This window comes from Micrasema longulum, unplaced genomic scaffold (genome assembly GCF_059751315.1).
Source record: "Micrasema longulum isolate JH-2025_06_02 unplaced genomic scaffold, ASM5975131v1 h1tg001618l, whole genome shotgun sequence".
Classification (NCBI taxonomy): domain Eukaryota; kingdom Metazoa; phylum Arthropoda; class Insecta; order Trichoptera; family Brachycentridae; genus Micrasema; species Micrasema longulum.
The window spans coordinates 174,698-198,844 of NW_028278799.1; the positions used below are offsets into that span (position 1 = coordinate 174,698).

The 24,147-nt window shown below is 33.9% G+C and overlaps 2 protein-coding genes across 2 annotated transcripts in view; one reads left to right on the plus strand and one right to left on the minus strand.

Annotated features, from left to right (window-relative positions):
• Nucleotides 1-3,223, plus strand: part of LOC148274591 (uncharacterized) — a 52,354-nt gene extending 49,131 nt beyond the window's left edge. The window contains exons 13-14 of the mRNA XM_088236913.1: nt 177-268; nt 2,893-3,223. Coding sequence (XP_088093039.1) covers nt 177-268; nt 2,893-3,042 — 242 coding nt within the window. The 3' untranslated portion in view covers nt 3,043-3,223. The remainder of the gene's footprint in view (nt 1-176; nt 269-2,892) is intronic.
• Nucleotides 3,224-12,417: 9,194 nt separating this feature from the next.
• Prp8 (pre-mRNA processing factor 8) overlaps nt 12,418-24,147 on the minus strand; it is a 45,234-nt gene continuing 33,504 nt past the window's right edge. The window contains exons 23-35 of the mRNA XM_088236911.1: nt 23,826-23,954; nt 23,558-23,718; nt 23,289-23,480; nt 21,724-21,918; nt 21,128-21,299; nt 20,594-20,707; nt 20,310-20,483; nt 19,341-19,534; nt 17,081-17,296; nt 16,003-16,168; nt 15,294-15,497; nt 14,598-14,877; nt 12,418-13,358 (exon numbers count right to left, since the gene is read on the minus strand). Of these exons, the coding sequence (XP_088093037.1) occupies nt 13,204-13,358; nt 14,598-14,877; nt 15,294-15,497; nt 16,003-16,168; nt 17,081-17,296; nt 19,341-19,534; nt 20,310-20,483; nt 20,594-20,707; nt 21,128-21,299; nt 21,724-21,918; nt 23,289-23,480; nt 23,558-23,718; nt 23,826-23,954 (2,352 nt within the window). The 3' untranslated portion in view covers nt 12,418-13,203. The remainder of the gene's footprint in view (nt 13,359-14,597; nt 14,878-15,293; nt 15,498-16,002; nt 16,169-17,080; nt 17,297-19,340; nt 19,535-20,309; nt 20,484-20,593; nt 20,708-21,127; nt 21,300-21,723; nt 21,919-23,288; nt 23,481-23,557; nt 23,719-23,825; nt 23,955-24,147) is intronic.

Below are 24,147 nucleotides of genomic sequence, written 5' to 3' on the forward strand. Positions count from 1 at the left end.
CCTGAAAATTATTTTTTTTCAATTTCCATACTTCTTCATGGACAAGGTAGAAATTTGTACAAACTCAAAATATCGTTGATAAATATGTATTCAATAATAGTTTATTGGTGAACCGATTCATTTGCCCTTCAAAAAATCAGAAAGCTTAGAAGTATTTATTTAAATATTTTTTCCAGCACTCCGGATTCACATAAGCGAAGATATGAAGTTAGCCCTAGAAGCGGCTGGCGGTTTCCGCATGGAACGAAGGGGGCTCGTTCATGTCAAGGTGAGAATTATCAAGAGTTATGCTTAAGGCTGTCGTCTAGTAAAACGCACGGAAAATATGAAATCGTATAATTTTGCCATTTTAAAACGATGTTTTATCAAAATCGCACAATTAAAAAAATAAACAAACATGCATTAGATTAAAACAATTATTTTTAAATATATTTCTGTTAAAAAATATACTTAATAGTTCTATGTAACTAAAATATATTTACTTTTCGACCCGCCGATTACGCCTTTTAAAATTTAGGCTGAACTTAGGTACATCGATTCTCATATAAAGACCAAGTATTAATTACTTAAATATAATACATTGAAAAATTTATTTATTTATAAACCCTACATTTACATTTACGGATTACGTTCATGTAACAAAATAGTTTTTATTTTTTAAATTCATATTCTATTCTTAATGATAATATTTTTGACGTCTTTTGTAAAGGTTGTTTGAGTCTTTTGTTTTGTTTTGTCTGGTAGTTTATTGTATAATTTCTGTCCCTGGTTCATTAATCTCGAATGTCCTTGTCTCGTTTTAGAATGTTGTACATATATATGATATTGTTCTGATGTTCTCGTATTGTGTCCACGTTTACTACAATTTTTTTTTTAGATTTAGTTTTTTGTACTCAATTACATTACTGGCTAATGGTGAATAAAATTTAAGGATTCTAGTAAAAAGTGTTGCATTATATTTAATTGTTTACTTTGTTTAAAGGGCTTTTTAGTTGCTGAGAGATAAGGGATATCATACACTGATTTTATTATTTTATTTTGCTGTCTTTGTAGTCATTTATGTCATTTTGATTTCCTGTTCCCCATACCATTTTTTTATTTTCGAAAAGAAATTCAAACACTATTTTAAATCACACGTTTTAGTTGAAACTTTTTTTTATGGAACCGTATTTTTTTCAATGTTTTCAAAAGGATAATTTTGTTAGTAAACATTAAATTATTAACAATATCTGTGCTCTGCATTTTAATGCGTTTCGGGGTTTTTTCACATTTTGTTTTTTTGCCCAAGAGTTCTATATTTATTTTATTACTGTGTATTTATTTATTATTATTTACTAAAATATTTAAATTTGATGACCATTTCCTAAAAGTCGTAAATAACTTGTGCTGAAAAAATGAAAACCGCGTTGTGGTAGAGTGTGATTTGAACCTGGGACATTTGGTCCGTGAGTCCACAATACTACCTCGGGACCACAACCCGGTTATCATTATTATTTTATGTTATTTTATTTTGATAAAGTCTCTGGAGGTAAGGGAAAAAATAAGTTACGAAGGGGACAAATTTACATATTTTTCGCTTGTTTAGCCTTTTAAGGTAAAAGTCTTTTATGTATTTATTACAATGAGGAAGTTCAATGCTACAGGAAATTGGATATTAAACATGTTTTTTTAAAGTAAAAAATAGAGATAAAATACAATTAATTGTACGGCCAAGTTTCTCGAAAATGTATGAAAACATTGATGAAAATTATTTTAATCAAAATGAACTACTTAAAATGATGTCACAAGTTATTCTAAATCAACCAATGACAGTGTTGCGGTAGGTTGCTGGTTTCCGAGAAGCCAACCCACTTATCAGGACAACTCACTGAAGAGAACTAGTGACATCACATAATTAAACAATTGTAACGATGATAATACGAAACTTTAAATAAAATATAGAAAAACGGGGCTGAAACGTGGACAATGCGTGCCTACGAGAGGAAGAGGATCGATGCATTCGAGATGTGGTGTTGGAAAAGGCCGATGCGAGTGCCTTGGACAGACAGAAGGACGAATGCATCGATACTGGAAGAGCTCCAAATTACAACTCGTCTATCAGTGGTGTGTTTGAGAAGGATACTGTCTTTCTTTGGACATATTGCTAGACGTGAGCCAGACAATCTAGAAAAAGCAATAATGTCTGGCCGAGTTGAAGGTAGGAGAAGCCGGGGTAGAATCCCATATAGATGGACTGACCAAATAAAGGTGGCTACGGGGCTAAAATTTGATGAGTCAGTACGTCGGGCTGAGGACAGACTGGACTGGAACAGACTAATTAGAAGTGTTCATGGTGATCACGATCCTCAGCATTTAAGGACCGACTTGGAAAAAGATATAAAATATTTTTTTAAATTTGGTTGAAAAAAATATAGTGATCCCAAAACTAACCATGGTCACAAAAGTCAACGGATGGAAGAGTTGAGGAAATTTGGATGTTTAAACATATCAGAATGGTGAATGTTATAGTGTGTAAAGTGGCCACTTAAACCAACCAATGACAGGTCATAAGCCCTGTAAATGTCTAGACTTACATATCCACTTCTCAAAGGTGTTTTCCATCTCTGTTGCAATGAATTTCAATCTTAATAACTCCCTAGACAGTGAAATCTAGCCTTGTCTACAAACGTTTAGACATACTTATCGATTACTAGAACAACGAGTCTCAAAATACACAGTTTAATAATTCATTCGTTTTTTTTTCATTAAGACTCCTTTAACCTCATGAAAGTATGTTTGGTTTGAACAATGAAAAATATTTCCCTCGGCACAGTACGGAAACATTATTTTTGTTTAAACATAAAAACATAAATTGTAAAAGAATAATTAAATAAAAATAAATATTATTTCCAGGGCAAGGGTCCCATGACCACGTACTGGCTGACACAGCGAGAGGGCGGAGTCTCTCGGGGGTCCTCGTCACAGTGGAGCCCTAAAGATGAAGAACCTATTTACTTAAAGAGACTACACTCCAGAAAGGCCAAATCCAATAAGCCATCTTAATTACATATGTCTTAAATTGCTAATACCTTTATTACCCCACAAAGGTCCACGTAAATTTGACAATAATATTTGTGTTTCGTTTCGACATATTTAAAGAATACAGAAAATGTTCAAATATTAACTATCAAACAAACGTCACGACTTGACCCGAACCTCATTGAAAGAAAATACATTGAACAAATTATTCTGAATGTTTATTACATAGAATTAAGAATAGTCCAGAAACCGCATACACGCATCAAACAGAAAGCGACTAAACTACTCTTAAAATAGTAGTTTTACATTTTGACCCATTTGTTTCACTGTAGACGTCGCTACTGAGCGACTGACGCAACTCCCGATTTGAATTCAACTATGCCATGTTGTGTCGTTTTAAAGTGTAGAAATACTGCTGGGATCTTAAAGAAACAGGATGGGATCACATTTCATGTGTAATTGGCAAATTAATGTGTAAGTAGCAAATGCATTACTTAAAAATTTAATTATTTTTCCATCTTTCAGATTATCGAAGAAATCAAAATGGACATTTTGTTAGTGTGGTAGTAAATTTTTTACCTTACTTTGCTCATCTAATGAAAATTGAACCTCGGATTGAACAAGGCCGTGGTGGACATTTTACCGAAATTTTTTTTAAACCTCAAATATTATTTATCCTGATATAAAAATACCCGTTTTATATAAAATTAAATTTTTAAGTTCTAAGTTAATTCATTCAATTACTCTTATTAAATGACCCTTAACTTATCTACTATGTTGTGTCAATCAATTTTTCCGCGTGCACAATCAAATTTAGAGAAATTGCTTTTTTTACCTTATATTTGTGTTATGATTATATTTTTTCCCATCTAGCAACATTACGTGGCGACTTCACGAATGCGCGCGGTGAAAGTGGGGCAAAGTGGGGGAAGTTTTGGACGCAGACCGATGTATTCAAATATAGTTCTACGCTATATATAGTTCTATGGTTTATTGCATTGTTTATACGTGACATATTCCTTCGCAAACCACAAGACGTCACTCAACTCGTTTTGCTATATAATATGATTTACAGGTTATAAGAGTAGGGAAGATGTGAATTCTTCACATCTTGGAGTAATGTTTATTTGACATTGTTATTATTGCTTACATGGTGATAAACAACTAAGCGCAATTTTTTTTTATTCTACTATTAGATTACATTATTTCTGAAATTATTGGGAGTGCGTTGCGCTCCTTACTCCCTAGTAAACACCATTCCAGGGCCGCGATTATGAACGGCTATCTTCATCGGTATGTTTTGAGACGGTATAAACTAATATCGATATTTACGTACGAAAGTGTGTATATTTGTATGAAAATTTTATTTTATTTTATTTTATTTCATTTTATTTGGGATTTTTACAGCTATTACATAAACAAAATAATTAGAAAAATCTTAACAATACTAAAGCCAATTAAAAAAATCCACTGTAAATATAATGACACATAATATATAAGAAAAGAAGTTTAGTAATTTTATTTGTGTGACGTTTGTATTCATGTGTATGTGAATGTGTGTATGCGTGAATGAATGAGGGAGAGGATACATGTGCGTGTGGGAATGAAAGAGGGAGAGGGTGCGTTTGTATGGGTGCGTAAGTATGAAAATAATATATTTGCTTAAAACTTGTAAATTGTATTAAAAATGGTACAATAAAGAGCTTAGTAAAAAGTTAGAAACCTTTTTGTTAAAATTCAAATGACGAAATGATATAAATTGTTTTTTTTTTTTTTTTAGTATGTTAAATTTCAAAACCGTATTCTGAAGAACCGTAGTCTTTTTTAAATTTAACTGATACACATCGAATGAATAATGTGCGACGAGTCCTATACAATACAGTAGGTAATCACAAAATGCAGTAAATACGAAATAATGACAACAATAAAATAAGGATTGACAATACGCGAACGTTGATTCAAAACGAACACACAAATGCATATTATATGCACCTACATAATATATAAATAAGAATAACATATGAGTTTAATAGAAATGATTCGGATTATAAAAATCAGGTGTCACAAACAGTTGGCCCGCAGTACGGGGATACATAATTATATTAAAAGATCTTCTCACTATAAAACTTATATATGTTCAGGGATAGAGAGCAACGGAGAGGAGGATGCGGACAAAGACAATTTATTACCTATGGCAGTTTTGATAAATTTAATATTTTTGGTAAATATATCTATTTCGTTAAATTTCCTGTTATACGTATCCATAATACGGTTAATCGTACCGTTTTTTGACGAATTTGTTCTGCATTTAGGTATGTGGAAAAGTTGTGTATAACGCGTTTGTCTCTGTGGTACCTTAAGATGAATGCGATTAACCAATTCGGGGGAATCTATTTTATATATTTATATATTTTTTTTTTTTTTTTTTTTAGCACCACAACAGGCCAGGAGGCCCAATTACAGCGGTGAATTACATCACAGAACACCCAGGCTTGAGAAAAATCACACTTAATTTTTGTGTTCTCACCGGGAATCGAACCCGGAACCTTCCGTCTGTGAGTCAAGCGTCTTGACCACTACACCACGGAGGCCGCCTGCTTCTCCGTTGCAGAAGTAATCGACCATTTTTTTTTATTTTTTATTTTAAGTTTTATTTGTTCTAAAAATGTATTTTTGTGTGCCAATATGTCTTCTTGGTCATACTGATCATCGTGGTTTCGGATGTGACAGGGTTTAAAGAACACCCTGTATATACACACATATATACATACATACACGCACATGTACACCCTCCCATGTGCATATACATACATGCGTTCATAAAACATAGACAATTTATTTATAATGCGAAACCAGTGCCATTTGTATTTTCATTTTTTAAAATTATTCTTTGTTTTGATATTGTATTTTCGACATCCAGTAAGAATCTCCAATCCGCGGCACGCATCAACCTTTCAGATTCCCTACCACCAATTTTATGAAAGAGCGATGTCAACACCTTCCGCAACGCTATTTATTGCATTTAGCCGGCGGTTGACAAGCCAAATGTCAAGAAAAGCAATCGCAAATACAATATATTGTATTCTTTTTTTATAGTAAACGCTGATTTTTCGCCAATGAACTGTATTTATTTACGAGGAAAACAAAAAACAAACCGACACGAGCGTTGACTCAGAGATTACACACGCGTTGACTTATGACTGCGATAACTTAAGCACGTTCATTATTGTTCATTGTGATCGCTCAAATGCTTAGCATGTTTTTAAGCACGTCGATAGTTATTTGTGATTGAGCCACTGATCGCCTTCACTCATTTTGATCTTTTTTACTAGTTAGCTAGCTAGCTTCTGCGACAAATATAACTTTATTTATTGAAAAAAATTGTACAATTTACTTGGTGAGTTTTTTGTTATTACATAGCAATTTTCAATTCACCGTAAATTTGTTTAGTACGAATTGTGAATGTCTCATATTGCAGTCAACATGTGTGTGGGGCGTGTTGGAAAAGTATGGAGTAAACAATAAACTTATACGTGCAGTATCGTCTCTCTATGAGGAGAGTTCAGCGTGTATAAGAGTTAATGGGGGATTTACATCTTGGTTTGCGATCTCAAAAGGCGTGAAACAGGGATGTGTAATGTCACCATGGTTGTTTAATCTATACATGGACAACTGTATGAAAGAGATAGAATGTATGGGTATTGGAGCAAAAATGGATAATTTTTCAGTAAGCTGCTTGTTGTATGCTGACGATGCAGTTCTGTTAGCAAGCAGCAAGGCTGATTTGCAGCAAATAGTCTCTAGAATGTATGATGTATGCCTGGAGAGCGAATTGGCGATGAACGAAAGTAAGTCAAAAGTGATGGTATTTGAAAGGGATAGTGAGGTTACTGACTGCATAATAAATGTAAACAACGAATGTCTCGAGCAAGTAGAAGAATTTGTGTACCTGGGAAGCATGTTTTCAAGAGATGGAAGAGTAGAAAAAGATGTTGAAAGAAGAGTGAATGCGGGCAACAAAATGAACGGAGCACTAAGTACAGTAATTTCTAATAAAAATATGTCAATCGAAGCTAAACTGGCAGTGCACAACGGAGTTTTAGTCCCAACACTTATGTATGGAAGTGAAACATGGAACTGGCAGAGGAAGGATGAAAGCCGAGTGAACGCGGTTGAAATGCGATCTCTTAGACGAATGTGTGGGAAATCAATGTATGACAGGGTTACGAATGATGAAATCAGGCGAGAGTGTAAATCTGAGACAAGTATAATTGATAAGATTAAGAAAGGGTCTCTGAGATGGTTTGGTCACGTAGAACGAATGGACGACGAGAGAATGGTAAAACAAGTATATATGGCAAAAATGAACGGCAACGTTAGACGAGGACGACCAAGGAAGACGTGGCATGATCAGATAAACCAAAATCTTAAGTCTGGTCATGTCAAAAGCAGACAGAACCGAAGGGCATGTATGACAAGATGTATGAATGTGGAAGAGGCTAGGAGTGTATGCCAGGATAGACGTGTGTGGCGGTCCATTCTCTCTGCCTACCCCTACGGGGAAATGGCGTGATGGTAGTAGTAGTAGTAGTAGTAGTAGTTATACAGAAAGCAGCCAGCTATAGAAAAGTGAAACTGAGATAATAGCCATTTTGTGAAAAAACTGAATTATAAAATATACACAATAGTTTGAATGTTTTTGACTTTAACAAACGATAAACAATGAATACATAAGTTTTTTCATGTATTACAAACAAGAATCTTATTGTGTATTTAACCAGTTTAAAAGATTTTTAAAGTACCTACCATAAGATTTTTCTAGTTTTGTGGGTGTTTTCTGCAAATTGAGAAATGCCGTTTTTGTGATCGACACCTTTTTCCAGAGAATATATGTATGGATATATAGATAATACAGTTTTTTTATATGAAAGCGGTCTGGCTGTTTTTAGCAGAACATAGAATCGACCTTACTGCACCTGATAACATCAATATCTCATTTTTCCGAAATTGTGGACTGGCTGCTTTCTGCATAACTACGTTCAATTGTAAATGTCCCAACTCATCACACGACAAAGTCTTGCGGAGTTGGAAAACAGTATTTAAAAAATTATAAATAAATACATAATAGGGGAGGAATAATAATCACCCTACTGTCAGAGCCGGATCTAACAGGATCTAGCACCCTGTCACCTACTGAAAAGGGACGGGAATATACACATTAGCAAAATGACATTGAAAATAAAGTACACAACGTAACGTGCATGCCTACACATAATGAGGAAGTTCAGTGCTACGGGAAATTGGATACGAAAAATATTTTCTTACACGAGGTGTTAAGTAAATAACAGCATTTATCGATACTATTCCTGGCCGATTACCTTTCGTTCCCATCCTTCCTTTGACCCATCCTTATGGTACCTACCTAACATCAAGATAGAAGATATTCAAAATTAGAAGATTCGGATTTAGAACCAAAACCAAACAACATTTTTGACTTCACATAAAATCGGATAAAGAAGTGGTTGGAATCGTCGCCCGTCGTGGAAAACATTGTTATATTTTAGAGTTCATTTTGTGATCCAGTGCCAGAAATTAAAGAACATTCAGATTATATTAAAGGTAGGTATTCATTCCATGTTCCTATCCTTTCTCAAATATTTCCAAATCACAAAACTGAATGAAATTTGATTTTTATTTACAGTCCCCCTTTTCGTTAACACATGGTAAAAATTAGAGCAATAAATTGTATTGCGAAGTTTTTTGAAAATGTATAAAAAAATATAATAAATGATTTTAATAAAAACGAACTACTTTGAACGACGCCACTAGTTCTTCAGAATCAACCAATGATAGTGTTGTGATAGATTTCCAGTTTACGTGAAGCCAACTCACCAACAAGCAGTTGAGAACTCCCGAGCTCTTATCAGGAGACAGTTAGTATTATCCCTAGGGCATTCAATATACATTGCAGCAATCCCAACAAATCAATGATTTATGATTTTTGCTATTTCGAATATACTGCGTTATCTTTATTTTTATCATTGTAATTTTTTTTTATTATTTTTTTACCTAAGTATGTGAATTATTAAAATCCCAAAGTTATTATATAGAATAATGTATAAAACAACTGTAATATGAGTATGTATAGATATATTGTTATTATATTATTTCATAATTTTGTAATAGAACACTTTTATGTTAAATGTATTTATGTTTACGTTTATAAAAGGCATTTGTGCTGTGTACACACTGATAAATAAATAAAATAAATAATTAAACTCACCGAAGAGAACTTGTGACGTCACACACAAAATAATTACAAAACTTTAAAAAATCATAGCACTGATAATACGATAGAAACATAAAAGTTTTTTTTTTTAATTTTGGCGTAGTTTAATAGTAAAATTAAAATCTTCAAAAAACTATTGAACTTCCTCATTTTAAATTTTAAAAAATTGTACAATAAATGGTACAAGTTATGGTTCCATTTATTACATCATCTAATAGCAGCTAAAGGAATGATGATATTTTTATACATCAAATACATATATGTATGTATTTAAAATGTGTTTAATGTAATTAGTGGTGTGATTTGGATGTGAAATCAGAATAAATACCCAAAACGAGCTATAAATATACATACAAACAATTTATATCCCCTTAAAGTACGATTTATAAAAACATATTTAATAAATATTCCAATGGCGTCCAAAATTCAACAAAAAATTTCATTTATAACTTGCAATTTGTGTTATTTTTACCTCTTAAACAATACATATTACACTTCTTCGTCATCAGCATTATTCTCTCCGCTGCTAGCTGGATAAGGGCCTCTCCCTGACGTCTCCATTCCTCTCTATCACCCGCTTTTATCATCCATGTTTTACCGGCTATAGAGCAATGGCATTGACTCATTTTTTGTGGCCTTCCAACACTTTTTTTGTTTGCCCATGGTATCCACTTTATTATTCTGGGTGTCCACCTGCCATCATTTTGCTTCGCCAAGTGTCCTGCCCACGGCCATTTTAATTTTGCTACACGATCCAAGATATTTAAGACTTCGATTCGGCTCCTTATTTCTTCATTTCTTATTCTGTCTCTTAGACATACACCGAGTATCAGTCTTTCCATGGATCATTGTGTGCATTTTAGTTTCTGGCTACTTTTCTATGTCACAGATATGGTTTCTAGTCCGCATGTCGTCCCCGGTGTACACGATTCATAAATCCAATATACACGATTCATAGGCTTGTCTTTTTAAGCATACTGGAACTTGTTTATTTTCAAAAATATTCTTTACCTCACCGGAAGCAGCCCAACTTAGCCCTATTCTTCTTGGCACCTCCGCTGTCTAGTTATCTTTACCAAGTTTGACTTTGGGTCCTAGATATATTCAACAACCACCTCGATTTTATTGTATATGAAAATGTCCTTCCTTGTTGGACTCGGAATATTTGTTTTATGAATATTCATTTCCAAACCAATCCTTTTTGAAGCTTCGTGTAGTCTAATAATAATTTCTCCTCATTCATCCATGTCTTTACTTATGACCACTGTGTCATCTGCGAATCTGAGGTGAGTCAAATACATGCCATCGATCTTTACACCCTTATTTTCCCAATTCGGGGTTTTAAATACATCCTCAGAGAATAAGGTAAAAGCTTTGGCAATATTGTGTCAACATGCCTAGACACCTTTCTCTATTTTGATTTTATAAGTTTTTGTGTCCTCATCAACCCTCACATCCATAGTAGCGTTGTCATAAATGAATTTTATCAATCTTATGTATCTAGAATCAACTCTCAATAACAGACCATTTTTCAACAGAGTCAAACATTTTTCTATAGTCTTTAAAAGCTTAAGTGTTATGTTGTATTCAGTTGACTTTTCTACGAGTAGTCAAATTGATTGGACATGGTATGTAGTCCCGAAGCCTTTGCGAAACTCCGCTTGTTCTACAGGTTGGAAGGAATCAAGTTTTTTTGTTAATCGGTTTGTTCAAATTTTGTTAACAATTGATAAAGGTGTGAGATTGCCGGTATTGGCTTTTTTAAAATAATAATTTGATTTTTGCATTTTGCCAATCATCGGGTACTTTTTCCTCTTTAAAACATTTATAAAGTAATATTTTTAGGGCTTCTCTTAATTTTCTACCACCTAATTTTATACTTATCAACAGTAAAAGGGCCAAGTGATTGATGAACCACTATACCCAAAATGAAGTTACTACTATATTTATAAATATATATATATATACCACTTTTCTCAGAATTTTAAGGTCCATTGTATGAGCTGACACCCATATATCAGACGTAAACTTTGGCCTTAAACATAAAAAATCCTTTTGAATGACTTTCATAAAATCAATGGATTCATATCACACAAAATTGGACTTAAGTTTACAAAATTGTCGTTTGGGTTTACATTTAAATTGGCTTTTTGGTATTTATTCTAGATACCCCAAATAGTTTTACATAACACATCCTGTCTTACCTATATCTTTTTGAAATTTATTCAAAATAATAAAAAATACGCATATTTTTTATTTAAAAGATCTTTAATTTACTCCTGCATATGTAATTCACTTTATGGTGCATCAGTCATTTAGCCTTTTCTGAAAAATTTAATTTTTTCCTGTAGTTGTAAATTCTGAACGTTTCGTGTTTCGTGAGATATATCTGCAATAATAATGTGCAAGAGTTCAATATAATTTTTTAGTATTGAAATTTAACACAAATCTGTGGAGTATTTTCAGATCAAATGCATATTTCAACAAGTTATCTTTTTACCAAAATATTATATTTTCATGTTTTTTAAGAAAAATTATTTGCAAAATATGTCCATTTACATAATATTTACGTTATTTGAGAGTAATATTCAACTGATTATTACTGATTAAGGTTGAAAACCTCACATTTTTAGATGACAGCTTGTGATAATTTATTTATATTTAGTGCTTCGTAGGAGGGTTGAGGCAATAAATTGCTGAATGACTGGAGCATGCCACATTTCTCCCCAATAACTGAAAAATACAAGCTCATAAAGTTTTCACGAGCCACTGTGATTTTGGAGATCTTTTCATATAAAAATTCAAAGTACGCATTATATATTATATCTAGTTTTGGAAGTTTATCTACGTAAACTAGATTAATGTTGTTTGTAACGTGTTTAATATTTAATTATTACAAATAAGAAATAAACAATTACAACCCCTTTTATCTTATTATTTCGGGGGGAGATATTTTATTAGTAACAACATTCAAAAAGTTTAAGAAATAAATTGTCCAAAAATACGGTGAAGGCTTCTGTTTCAGTTTCATTTAATAGCTATATACAAATTTGATACAAACTAAAATTTGAAATGAAAATGAGAATGAAACAAAATTGAAAATCAAAAAGTGTGTTTTAAAATTATTTATTTTAATCTGAAAATATTTACAAAAGTATTCTTAGTAGTATAACATCACAAAATAATATTTTTCTCATTTCTAAATAACGAGACTCTCAAGTTTCAGAGCTAGAATATTTATAAAAGGATCGTAAGTGTATTGCTATTCACAAAAATATTTCAATCTTGAAAGAATCTTTGTTCTTACGAGGGTAGCTTTTTAAGATAACGTGTAGTTGCAAATTATACACCAAAAATTTTTATTAAGAGAAAAATTGACACATCAATGTCATTTAAAATATTTGAAAAATTATTTGACTTCAGGAAATATTAATTTAATGTCAGAAAAGGGTATTTTAAGTGAATAAATAAAAATAAGAAAGATGTTTTTACATATCAACTAGGGCGAAGTAAAAAGTAAAAATATCAATGATACTCAACTTTAATAATGATCAGGAACTGTTTTTCCTTCAAAAACTCTAGAAATACTGATAGAAAGCAACGCATTAAAAATAATGAAAAAAAAAACATACCTGTTGATTTAAAAATATGTCCATTTTGTAAAAATAGTAAATCTGTTTTTATATTAAAAAAATTATGGCCATAAATTTAATTTAAAGGTGGAATCAATCAAATTACTTAACATTGGGCACGCGTAAAAGCATTTTACGATGTAAAAAAAAGACATTTATAAAAAACTTGGCCGATAATACGCAACGTCACTTTTGATGGGCACACGAGTCTCTTTAAATGCAATATATTCTCTAGCTATACGAATGCAAGTTACGCATTGCAATTTATGCAAACATGTCTTCTCTGTCTGCAAGTTGAGTGCCTCCCTCTTCCATAGAAGCAAAGTTCATGAAGTGAGCGGGACGATGGACTTCGTGGTAGAACTCTCGGGGATTCCCCAGCTGTACAGAATACTTCATGTTTGGATCGTGACGAACCCCTGAAATATATAAAAGAAGATATTTATTGATTCCATGTATTTATTATACGGCACAAGTGCCTTTAACAATATAACAGTTAGTAAAAATCAACATAAAAAAAACATTGTTGATAAATCCACCTGGTCCACGAAGAAGTATAGAAATTGAAAAAATAAAATTTTCAGGCGTTGCCTAGTATGTAGGTGAACTAATTCAATAATAAATAAAGGTTTCAGCTCTTTAACTTCACAAACATCAACAGATGAAAGAATTGAAGGAATATAGATGTTCAAATATGGGCAGAATGGTGAATGTTACACAGTGTGTAAAGTGACAGCCAATGACAGATCATAAGCCCTGTAGATACCGAGAATTTTATATTACCTTCTTTAAAATGTTCTTCATCTCTGTTGTAATATGTTAATATTAACGGCTCCCCAGGGAAGAAGGGAAAGGGAAATCTTTAGTATAGTACATTGTAAAATATTTATATGGAGATGATTTGAATTCACATAAACTAAAGTTAAAACTATTAATATGAATATTCATTCCCTAGTCTGTGTATAAGCGGTATAAATGAGTGACAAGGAAGAAGTTGGTTTGAGAAAGGTGGCAATAATATGGCCCATTTGTTCTAGTTCTACGTGTGTGAGCAAACATATTAGGCACTGTCTATTCTCACTAGGTATAAGTCAATACCTGTTCTGAGGTAGACAGCATTTTCTTTTTTTTTAATTATAAAATACAGCATATTTTTTATTAGAGATGTCTAAAAATAATTAATACAAAATTGAATATTATGTACAGATATTATAATCTTACAAAAATTATGGAACTAAAAAAATCAAAACTGTCAAAGTATAAAAAACTGAAAAAATATGTGAAAATTAAAAAATAAATGAAACTGAACAAAAATACTCATAAAAAGGTATAGATGGATAGAAAGTAATTAGGAAATAAAATTTGTTAACTAACATTTAAAATCAATAAAAAATAATTAAATCCCAAATATTAGTTCACAAAAGTGAAATATTCATTGTTCAATCATTACAACAAAAGTCCGAAATTCATCATTTAAAACTTATTTTCTATCAACAAAATATTAGTAAATATTTTTTAAATAAATTATAAAAAATCATAAGTTAAGTTGGATTAAAATCAGTCAGCAAGTGATTTAATAAACAAAATCAAAACATCTCCATTCACGCTCGATGAATATTGACTCGGTAAGTTCACTCATAATCTGTAGTTGCACTCACCCATAAAGTTGTAATTCCAGCTGCCCTGTGACGGCACCATAAAGTAGCCCAGGAAGCGATCCGAAAGCAGCATCTGCACCTTCTCGTAGTGGCTCGGCAGGTAGCCCTTAGGGTTGTTCCCCTTGTCCGTGTTGCGGGAACCCCACTCGAATCCAGACGGGGTCAATTTGTACGCTGTCAGGGAGCACGAACCCGGAGTGAAGGAGCATGTGATGATGATGGTCTTCTCACCGTCCCACGACGGGTTGTCCGACATTATTTTGGCATGTGTTGTAATGTCCTGAAATTAGGAATTGAATAAGTGAAACCCGCAAATGATGTTCCCGAATTTGGGTTTTCCACTATTCATACGTAAAATCCTGGGTGCACTTGACGAAAATACAATATTGTCCTGCCCCAGCTCTGTAAACCGCCTCGATTACCCAGGACAGGACAATACAACAATTTGACCATAGTTCACATGTAGACGCGCGTTACGAGTAAGTTTGTGAAATTATTATTTCTTTTATGCCAAGATATATTGGAATCGTTAGAAAACAAACTAAATGATGAAAAAATGAATGAGTAAAACCCGACATTTCCATAGCAGCTACAATCGCCTCCTCAATCTCTAAACATATAACTTTAAGATATCAGACTACTCAACTGGACGATCCTACTCAAAATATAGTCATATGTTATAAAACTGTAGGTTACCTGCGGCGTGAGTTGGGGCAGCTCGTTGGGCTGTGTGTGCATCCAGCCAAGGGGCTCGAGGTCGGCCAGGTGGGGGTGCTGCGGTACGGCGCGGGGGAGGTGCACAGCCTGGTGGGTCCCCCACTGTGGGGGCACTACGGCCGCGCGCACCTCCCAGACCTGAGGGTTATCAGCTGGACTGCGCCCGTACAAGTAGCAAGCAATCTGGAAATAAACACACACAATTATTGTGGGTTTATTTACGGCTGAAGCTAATTTACAAAAATGTATATCATTTCCATATTAGTATTATTCTTATTTTATTACCATTATTGGTTACAGTTTTTTATTTTATTTACTTTAAAAATAGTGACCATATTTTTTCGTGGATTAGGAGAGATATTATCTCCATCTGCATATCGACTGTGTTCAGGACATAGGCTTCATACCACAATTTTGGGAAAAGCAGTTTCGTTATTTTAAATGTGTTTATAACTAATTACGAAGGTCTTCTACATATTATACACATAACAAATAGTACTTAAATCATGGAAACCCATTGGTGCAATCGATTAGCCAGAATATCCATAAGATCAAAGTAATTGGTAAAAAACACATTAAAACTAATAAAAACATCTTAAGACTGAAATTGTGGTTCGAAGCCTTTGTCTTCAACACGCTCGATATATTACTGAGTACCATTTACAATAATAAATTAAAGTTGCCATACCTGTGCTCTTAAATCAGAGATAGTCACGAACTTCTTGAGCAAATTCTTAGGTAGAATATAGGTGTAACCCGTTTCCTTGATGTCGTCAGAACTGACGTAGATGTGGTTCGTGCGCAGGTGAAGGTTGGTGGCTGATATAGCTCTCACTCTCCATTCAGTCTTAGAACTGCAAATCATACACAAAATATTACCAAACATGTTAGTCCCTTGGTCTTGAATATTATACTGTAATTTACTTCATATTTGTCACTAGTTGGCAGATTCAAATATAGATTACTAAATTGTCTATCATCGTGAATAACAAAAAGTTAAAACTCCATGAGTACAATATATAAAATTATCCTAATAATTTGAATAAAATTCCACATGCTGAAATTCATTCAGAAAAAAATAATTGTAATTGCAAATGAAGATAATTAACTAATTGCACCAACTAGTAAACAGAATATAATAGTTTCGAAACAAATAAATTAATTTAAATGCAAATAGACCAATCATCTAAGGATAAATTTCAGCAACTTCATACGGAATGAAAAAGGACCAATTAACAATGGACAAATTTCTCAAACTTCGAAACAGATTTATAGTTGATAATATCATTATTATAATTATTGTATTGGTGGTTAATTGATAGAGTTCCATAAAAGATATTAAAATAAATATATGGGGACATTTCTCAAGAAGTTGCCTAGAGAAATTTATTTTGCTTAACCCTACTAATTTTACACTCACTGTTTAAGCTAGCTCTGAATTTAATTCTTGTGAAAGGGTAAAAAAAGAAGATTGATTGACAAAAAGAAAAATTACCTAGTAATTTTAGGACTACGATTTTTGTGTGGTTTTTTTAAACACAATCTTGGATACAGACCAGGTTTTCGTGAATATCTTTTGCAAAACCACGCTGTATCATTTTTTCTTCCCTTTTTATTTTTACATGATGGGCAGGTGACTCCTGCCACAGGAATTGCAGCGTATTTTTATTTCGGGCGAGTGGCTCCCGCCAAAGGAGTTCTAAGAGTTAAATACAAAATATGTTTGTGAAGCAGTGTTAACGTAAATGAATAAATAAATAAGCAACCTGAAGGTCTGGCTCTCGTAGTTGCTGGTCGTGCTGGTGATGATCTCGTCTCCATGCTTGTTGACTGTCCTAGTGGTGGTAGCCGTGAGCTGACTCTGCTCCTTGCTCTGCTTCTCTATCTCCGCTATTTGCTGGCGCTGGGCGGACGGTGCCGATATCTCCATACCCAGAATTATGTCGCGGATCTCGGACTGGGTCAGCGACGCAACATTCACGCTGTTATAAAACAAAAGCTCAATTAATTTATTATCATCACTATACTAGGTCGGAAGCATTGGAGATGTAGCTTCACAGAAGATTGCTGAATTTCAGCAATGTGCTGTTATTATACGGAGAAAGGCCATAAGGCCATAAACAGCAAGAAAAGTTGAACATTTGTATATATCATTGGTGATACTGCAAAACTGTGGAACTATTATTTTTTTTTGGCAAGAGAACCTAAAAACCATTTGATTAATATATTACTTATTAGATTTTAATGAACCAAAAATACCACTGGAGTATCAGAAAAACTTTCATTATTTAAAGTAAAAATAGCAATATATTAAAAACTAATGGCACTCATAGTTAATTTATTGCAGTAAACATTTTCATTTGAAAAAAAAAACAGGTTATACGGTATTGCAGTATCACTGACAATGTGTAACTCAGTCCAAATCGTTTATTTTATAAAAATATATTTAGATAAAAAGGCGCAATTTCACTGAATATATTCTGCAATTTAACTGATTCCATATTTTTTACAACTATGATAGGGAAAACCTGGATCAGTAAAATCTATTTATGTAGGAATCACCCGGAGACTAATGCTTACTGTCATATGAAAAAGCAGAAATTAAATCATACATTTCCTATGTGTAAAGAATTGATTATCAAAACATTCAAATAGCTAATGACAGTGCTGACACGATCGGATATCACAGCAATGACAGCCGCGGGATTAGTACGCGAATGCAAGTTCCCACTGGGAAGTAAAGTGCACACTGGACAATCTATAAATAGTGATGCCCTTAGTTACAGTTAGTTTCAGCATGTAGCCAAAGTGCTTAGTTACTAATGTAAAACATTGACGCAGTTACTCTATCTGTTAATCCGTTTATACAACATGTAATAAACACCCTTCGAAACACATCATTGTATTCTGTTAACCTCCAACTGGGTAGGAGTTCCCATGCATCCTCAAACATCAAATCCTAAGTATTACGAAATAAGTATCTTTATCCAAAAAAACTATGACAAGCTTAAATCTTCACTTTTACAAAAATGCTAATTTCCTCAGAATTACCTTCGATGTATTTACAACCTTTCTTTGTATGACAGCAGTTTAAAGGTCTCGAGGTGAATTGCAAAAGGGAATCGATAAAATGTATAAAAATTAGAAAGATTTCCTATTTGGATCACATCCTGCATGGAGACGAGTATGAAATCCTCCAACTTATATTAATAGGCAAGATTGGGGGACAACACGGACCTGGCAGAAGGCAAAGGTCTTAGCTGCGCAATATAAGAGACCGGGCTGGAATGAAGTGTGCAAGACAAAGAGGCCTTTAGGGGATGCCTGATAGGACACATGAAGCACAGGGCGCTGCATTGGCATGCCAAATGCAGCGTATATCGATCATCAGTCTTACACCTCAGGTGCCAGTCCAGGGACAATGATATACAGCAGTGTAAAATCAATTTTCAAACAATTATTTCAAATCAAGACCTCAAGCATGGTAGGCGGATGCGCCAACCACTACCTTACGAGGTGGACTTATCTCCACTCGATTTCCTCACAGTATTGTTACCTGAGAGTAGTCATTGAATTGAAAGCACTCGCCCAGGATTCTGGTTCTTTTTCACAAACAGAACTGTATTCTTAATCCCCCAGGACACAGATATTAATATAAAAATGTCACCAGATGTCGCCTATGAGGAAATATCAAATAATGTGAAAGCACTACTGCTTTTCTGGAAATTGAGGTGATGTAAATCACAAACATTAAACAGAATGCTGAATATTACCTAGTTTGTAAATTGATCACTTAAACCAGTCAATGACAAGTCACAAGCCCAGTAAATGTCTTAATTTCCACATACCTCAATAATTCTTTAATCTCGGCTGAGATATTGGTCGTATCATCCGAGTGGATTTTTAAATTGGTTGACCATGGTGAAACCAAAAACTTTACTATGCCCGCTAAGTAATTACAGTGGGAAGATTTTCCTGAAGCGAGTCCTGGTATTGCATTTGAAGTAAAGTTGATCATTCACTTACTTATTTTTCTTTCCGTAGTCAGCAAGAATAAGATCCTTGAGCTGGACTTCCACCTTGATCCACTCCTCGTCGGACAATGATGGCCAGATGTGATGCGGCTCCGTGATGGTCGTCTTGTCGGGCTTCAGCAGCACCTTGGTTCTCTCCGTGTTCACGTGCAGAGCTCGGAGGATGAGGATCAGACGGGAAAAGGCCTGATAACCAAATTCACCAATTACATAATTGTATTAGCATTGCTTTTTATAATTAAAGAATTATTGTTTTAGAGTGGCCTAAGACAAAAATGATCATTTAGAGAAAAACAGTTTTTGACAGTTTTTATCAAAGCAAGTGATTTTTTTATTTGACATGTCAAAGTGATTTTAGACTCGAGTCATGCAATCAGATCACTTAAATGCACTTTGGTAATTTGCCATCATCAACATTCAAATAAAAAAAATTAAGGACATTTTGAGGAAACCATTAAAACTTTAAAGCATTAAGCGGATTTAGTTAACACATTTTCTTGCTGGTTATGCAGCTTTTAATTGTGGTAACAATTCTTACTTTGAAATTCATAAATTTTGACTTAGGACTTATAATTAAAAATTTAATAATATTTCAGGCATTCCATAAAGTTGCCCAAAGAAGAAAAGAAGGGTTTCCAGAGTCTGGCACTTGAACAGAAAAGGAATGGCTGAAGACTGATTCGATATGTTGAAGAAGACCATGATCAGAAAGGTAAATGAAGTTCACAGCAAGATATCTTGGTGCTCAAAGCATGTGAAGGATGTTATAAAGTAATGAAAGTTATGTGTTTTAGTGTAATATGATTCATATTCATGTTATAATAAAATGCAACACATAACATAATATATAATCATATAAATAACGTATAAACAGTAAAAAGGGGTATATTTTAAATAAAAATACATTGAAAAATCTACCAATTAATTCAATCAATTATGTAAATAGTATTTTTCTACTCACAGTGTAAGACGAAATAGTCTTAAGCCAGTCATCGTAGAGATTAAAGAGCACCATCTGAGGTTCCGTTGCCTTTAGAATAAGATCACCAAACTTCTCCACCTTCAGACAAGCCTGGAACGGCAACTGTAACTCTGATCCCTTGATCACAATATTAGGGAAGTCCAAAAGATGCACCTACAAACAAATAATTAGGTTGATTAACATTACCTTTGCAAAACAAAACATTATGTTTGGTATTAATGACAAATGCATGGATTCAATTTTAAATTCAATTTCAAGATTACCTCGAGTGGATCCAACATTCCCTTTCTGGTAACGATAATTTGTTTAGGTTGTTCTTCTACTGGTAAAGATCTGATCAGGGCAGCAACTTCTTCTGCGGTCTTCCACTTAGCCAACTGAAATTTACATTAAAATTCAATATTTTATCATGACAGGTGTTCTTAAAAATTAGCATAAAAATAACTACTAGAAATATAGGGTGGTGGCGTATAGGCCACTGTATAGATACATCAAATCAAATGCAGCATATCTCGATCATCTGTCATATGAAAGTGAGGTGATCAGTCTTATGCTGGGACAATGAAATATTGCTTAAAACTTATATTTCATGTCGACCTTGCCAAGAATAGAACCTGGGATCTCAAGCATAGTAGACAAACGCAAAAACCACTACACTATGATGCCGGATTACCTTTTTAGGGATTATTACTTTAAAGCAGCCACTGACTCGAGAAATAAATAAGGAATTCGAAATATTTTCATATTAGGTATTAAGAGATTTGTGTAAGTCGTTAATTATTTGCCAAACATCTTACCTGTCCGAGACGTTTCTGTCCTGCCCACACTGAAGTGTGAATAATCTTGAGGAACAGCTGTCCCGTGCGAGGGTTGAAGATAAAGATGGCACCGTTGATGGGTTTGGTGGTCAAGTTACCCTCGAACGTCTTGTGGATGGTGACTCTGTACACATTTGTGTCGTCCACAAACCTATCGAGGAAAACGAATAGTATTTATATTTATATAAAGTCAATCATAATCATCAGACCCTAACCCGCATATGATGGCCCATAGGGCAAAGTACTGGAAAAGTATATGAAGAGTATCTGTTTCAGGAAGGTGAGGTGATCTGTCTTACGTATCGGATGCCAATCTAGGAACAGTTTAAACAGTGTAAAACGACATTATAAATAAATATTTCAAGTTGAACCCAGGACCCAAGCATGGCAGGTGAACACGCCAACCACTACACTACGAGGCGGACTTTTCTCCACTCGTTTTTTACCTGAGAGTAACCATCGAGTGGAAAACACTCGCCCAGGATTCTGGTTCTATTTCACACACAGAACTGTAAATACACAGTATGCATAAAAGATTTTTTTTCAAATCTACTCTATAGTAAAATTATGATTACCAAATGATCTGATTGGAGAACAGCTCTCCGTAGTTCTGGCTGGAGAGGTACGGCTCAGTAGGTTCACTGCTGTATAATTGCAAAGCCTTGCGGATGCGTTCCCTCAGCACATACAGGGCAGGATTGGCTTTGAGGATCTTGGCCATTGCTTGTTGGATCAGGGGTTTGCAGCCGGGGAACCAGTTTCCATACGCACTGAAATAATTTAAGCAAGTTGACAGCGTAACTTTATCGTGGTTAAGCAATTTTTGTCTCTGCTCCAATTTATTTTCAATTCAGATACAGATTTCTACAGATTTTACAGAGTTTTTACTGCTTTACAAAGTTTTACTGAAATTTTGATTGAAGATTTTTTTTGGAATATGAAGCCATTATCGAAATGTGAAACTTTATGCTAGAATTAGGTTGATTAAACTTAAAAACAAATTAGAAAAAATAATAGGAAATGAAAATGATAATTTATTATTTACACAATTATACATGGCTTTTTTGTGTTTATTTATGTCTTTTAGGTGTAGCAAAAGTTTCCATTTTTACTACATCCCATCTCATCCTCTTTTATTACTTATCAACAATTCCTGATAGAATTCCATTGTAATTGGGCAATAACTTATATTTTCATATAAGTTTTAAATAAAAATACTTGATACACTCTTCCACTAATTTATTTGACCAATTGGCACATTCGCGCTCTAACGAACATCTTCAGACTCACACAAACAAACAAAACAAACATAGTAAGGGTAAGCAGAGAGGATAGACTGTCATATGACTTTATCTTTGCATACAGATCTTGCTTCCTCTACATTCATATATCTTCTCATGCAAGCGCGCCGATTATTTTGACATTTGACATGTCCATCTTTTTTATTGTTGGATTTGGTCATGCCATGTCTTTCTCTATTACTGCATCCATCAACATTCGCATTGTATAATATTTTTAGCCGTTCTATCGCTGTCCATTCCCTCTACAGGATGTCCAAACCAGCGCAGAGCTCCTTTCTTGATTTTGTCGATAATGTTTATCTCAGCCCTACATAATGTACGGATCTCAATATTTGCGCATCTATCGTACATAGTTTTACAACACATTCGCCTGAGAGATCGCATTTTGAGAGCATTCAGCCCGCTTTCATCCCTGATTTTTCCAAGTCCATACTTCACTCCCATACATCAGGGTCGGGACCAGGACTCCATTTTTTTATTTTTTATTTTATTTATTTGGATAACCAACAGCTATAATTATCTTTTATATATAACAAAACAAATAAAAATTACGAACTGCTAATTTTGCCTCTTGCGACAAACATTTATTTGCCAAAGTCGATTTAAGTGCACCATTTACTCTGTTCCCGGCACTCACCCTCCTTTCAATATCATTCCCTGGTAAACATACTTCCCAGATACACAAATTCCTCTACTTGTTCAGACTCCAGCCGGTGAAAGCGCTAATTGGTCAAATAAATTTATGGAAATATACCGTAATTTATAACTCCTGTGAAAATATAAGCTATTACCTAATTATACAATAAGAACTCATAAGATAGTCATGATTTCAAAATTACCTGTGAAGATTGTATGCTAAGTCTATAGCGATGAGCAGTCCAGTCGGTGAAGGATAAATGGACATATTATCAGTGGTGTAATCCAAGAACTTAGCACGAGCGTATCTTTCTACGTCATGAGAATCATAATCACCCCAACGCAGTTGTATGTCCATCCAGTACTTCTGCGTAGTTGTATTATCCATCGTGTCCCTGGGAAAAAAAACCTTAATGAAACACCCATTGTTAAAAGTAATGTTATTATTGTCATTTATTTGTGTTACACTCACTTGGTGTCCGCTAGCAAAGATGGACGCGATACATTCCATTTGTAAGCGGAGAAAAGAAGAATATCAGCGCAAGACGAATTCATTTTGTACGATTTCCTAGGATGGATCGTCTCTTTTTGTACCGTCTCAATTTCTAGGGCGTCTAACTCTTGATCAAACACCTAATAAAGAAAGACAAGCTATAAACATGATAAAAAAAATAGTTCTAGAATTAAGGGTATATTTTGATGTCGTGTGGTAATTGAAACGATACGAATGAAGGAATTACCTGACACAAGTCCATGACAATTGACTCGTGAACCTTCTGCCACAAATGAGCCCTAAATATTTGGATGAGGGAGATCTTCAATGTCGGGATTTTACCGTGCATGAATATTCCAGTCAAATCGAGTTGTACCTAGAAAAGAAAATGTGTAAAAATGTACTTATTACGCTAGAAAGTCTATGAAACTTAAGCAGAACGTCACTCAAACATGAATTTTGATAAAATATTTTTTATTTTGAAGATTAAGATAAAAGTGAAAGAAAATTTGTCAACCTTTGTAAGGAGTTGTGTCTTATACAGGATGTTCATTAAACCCTGTCACATC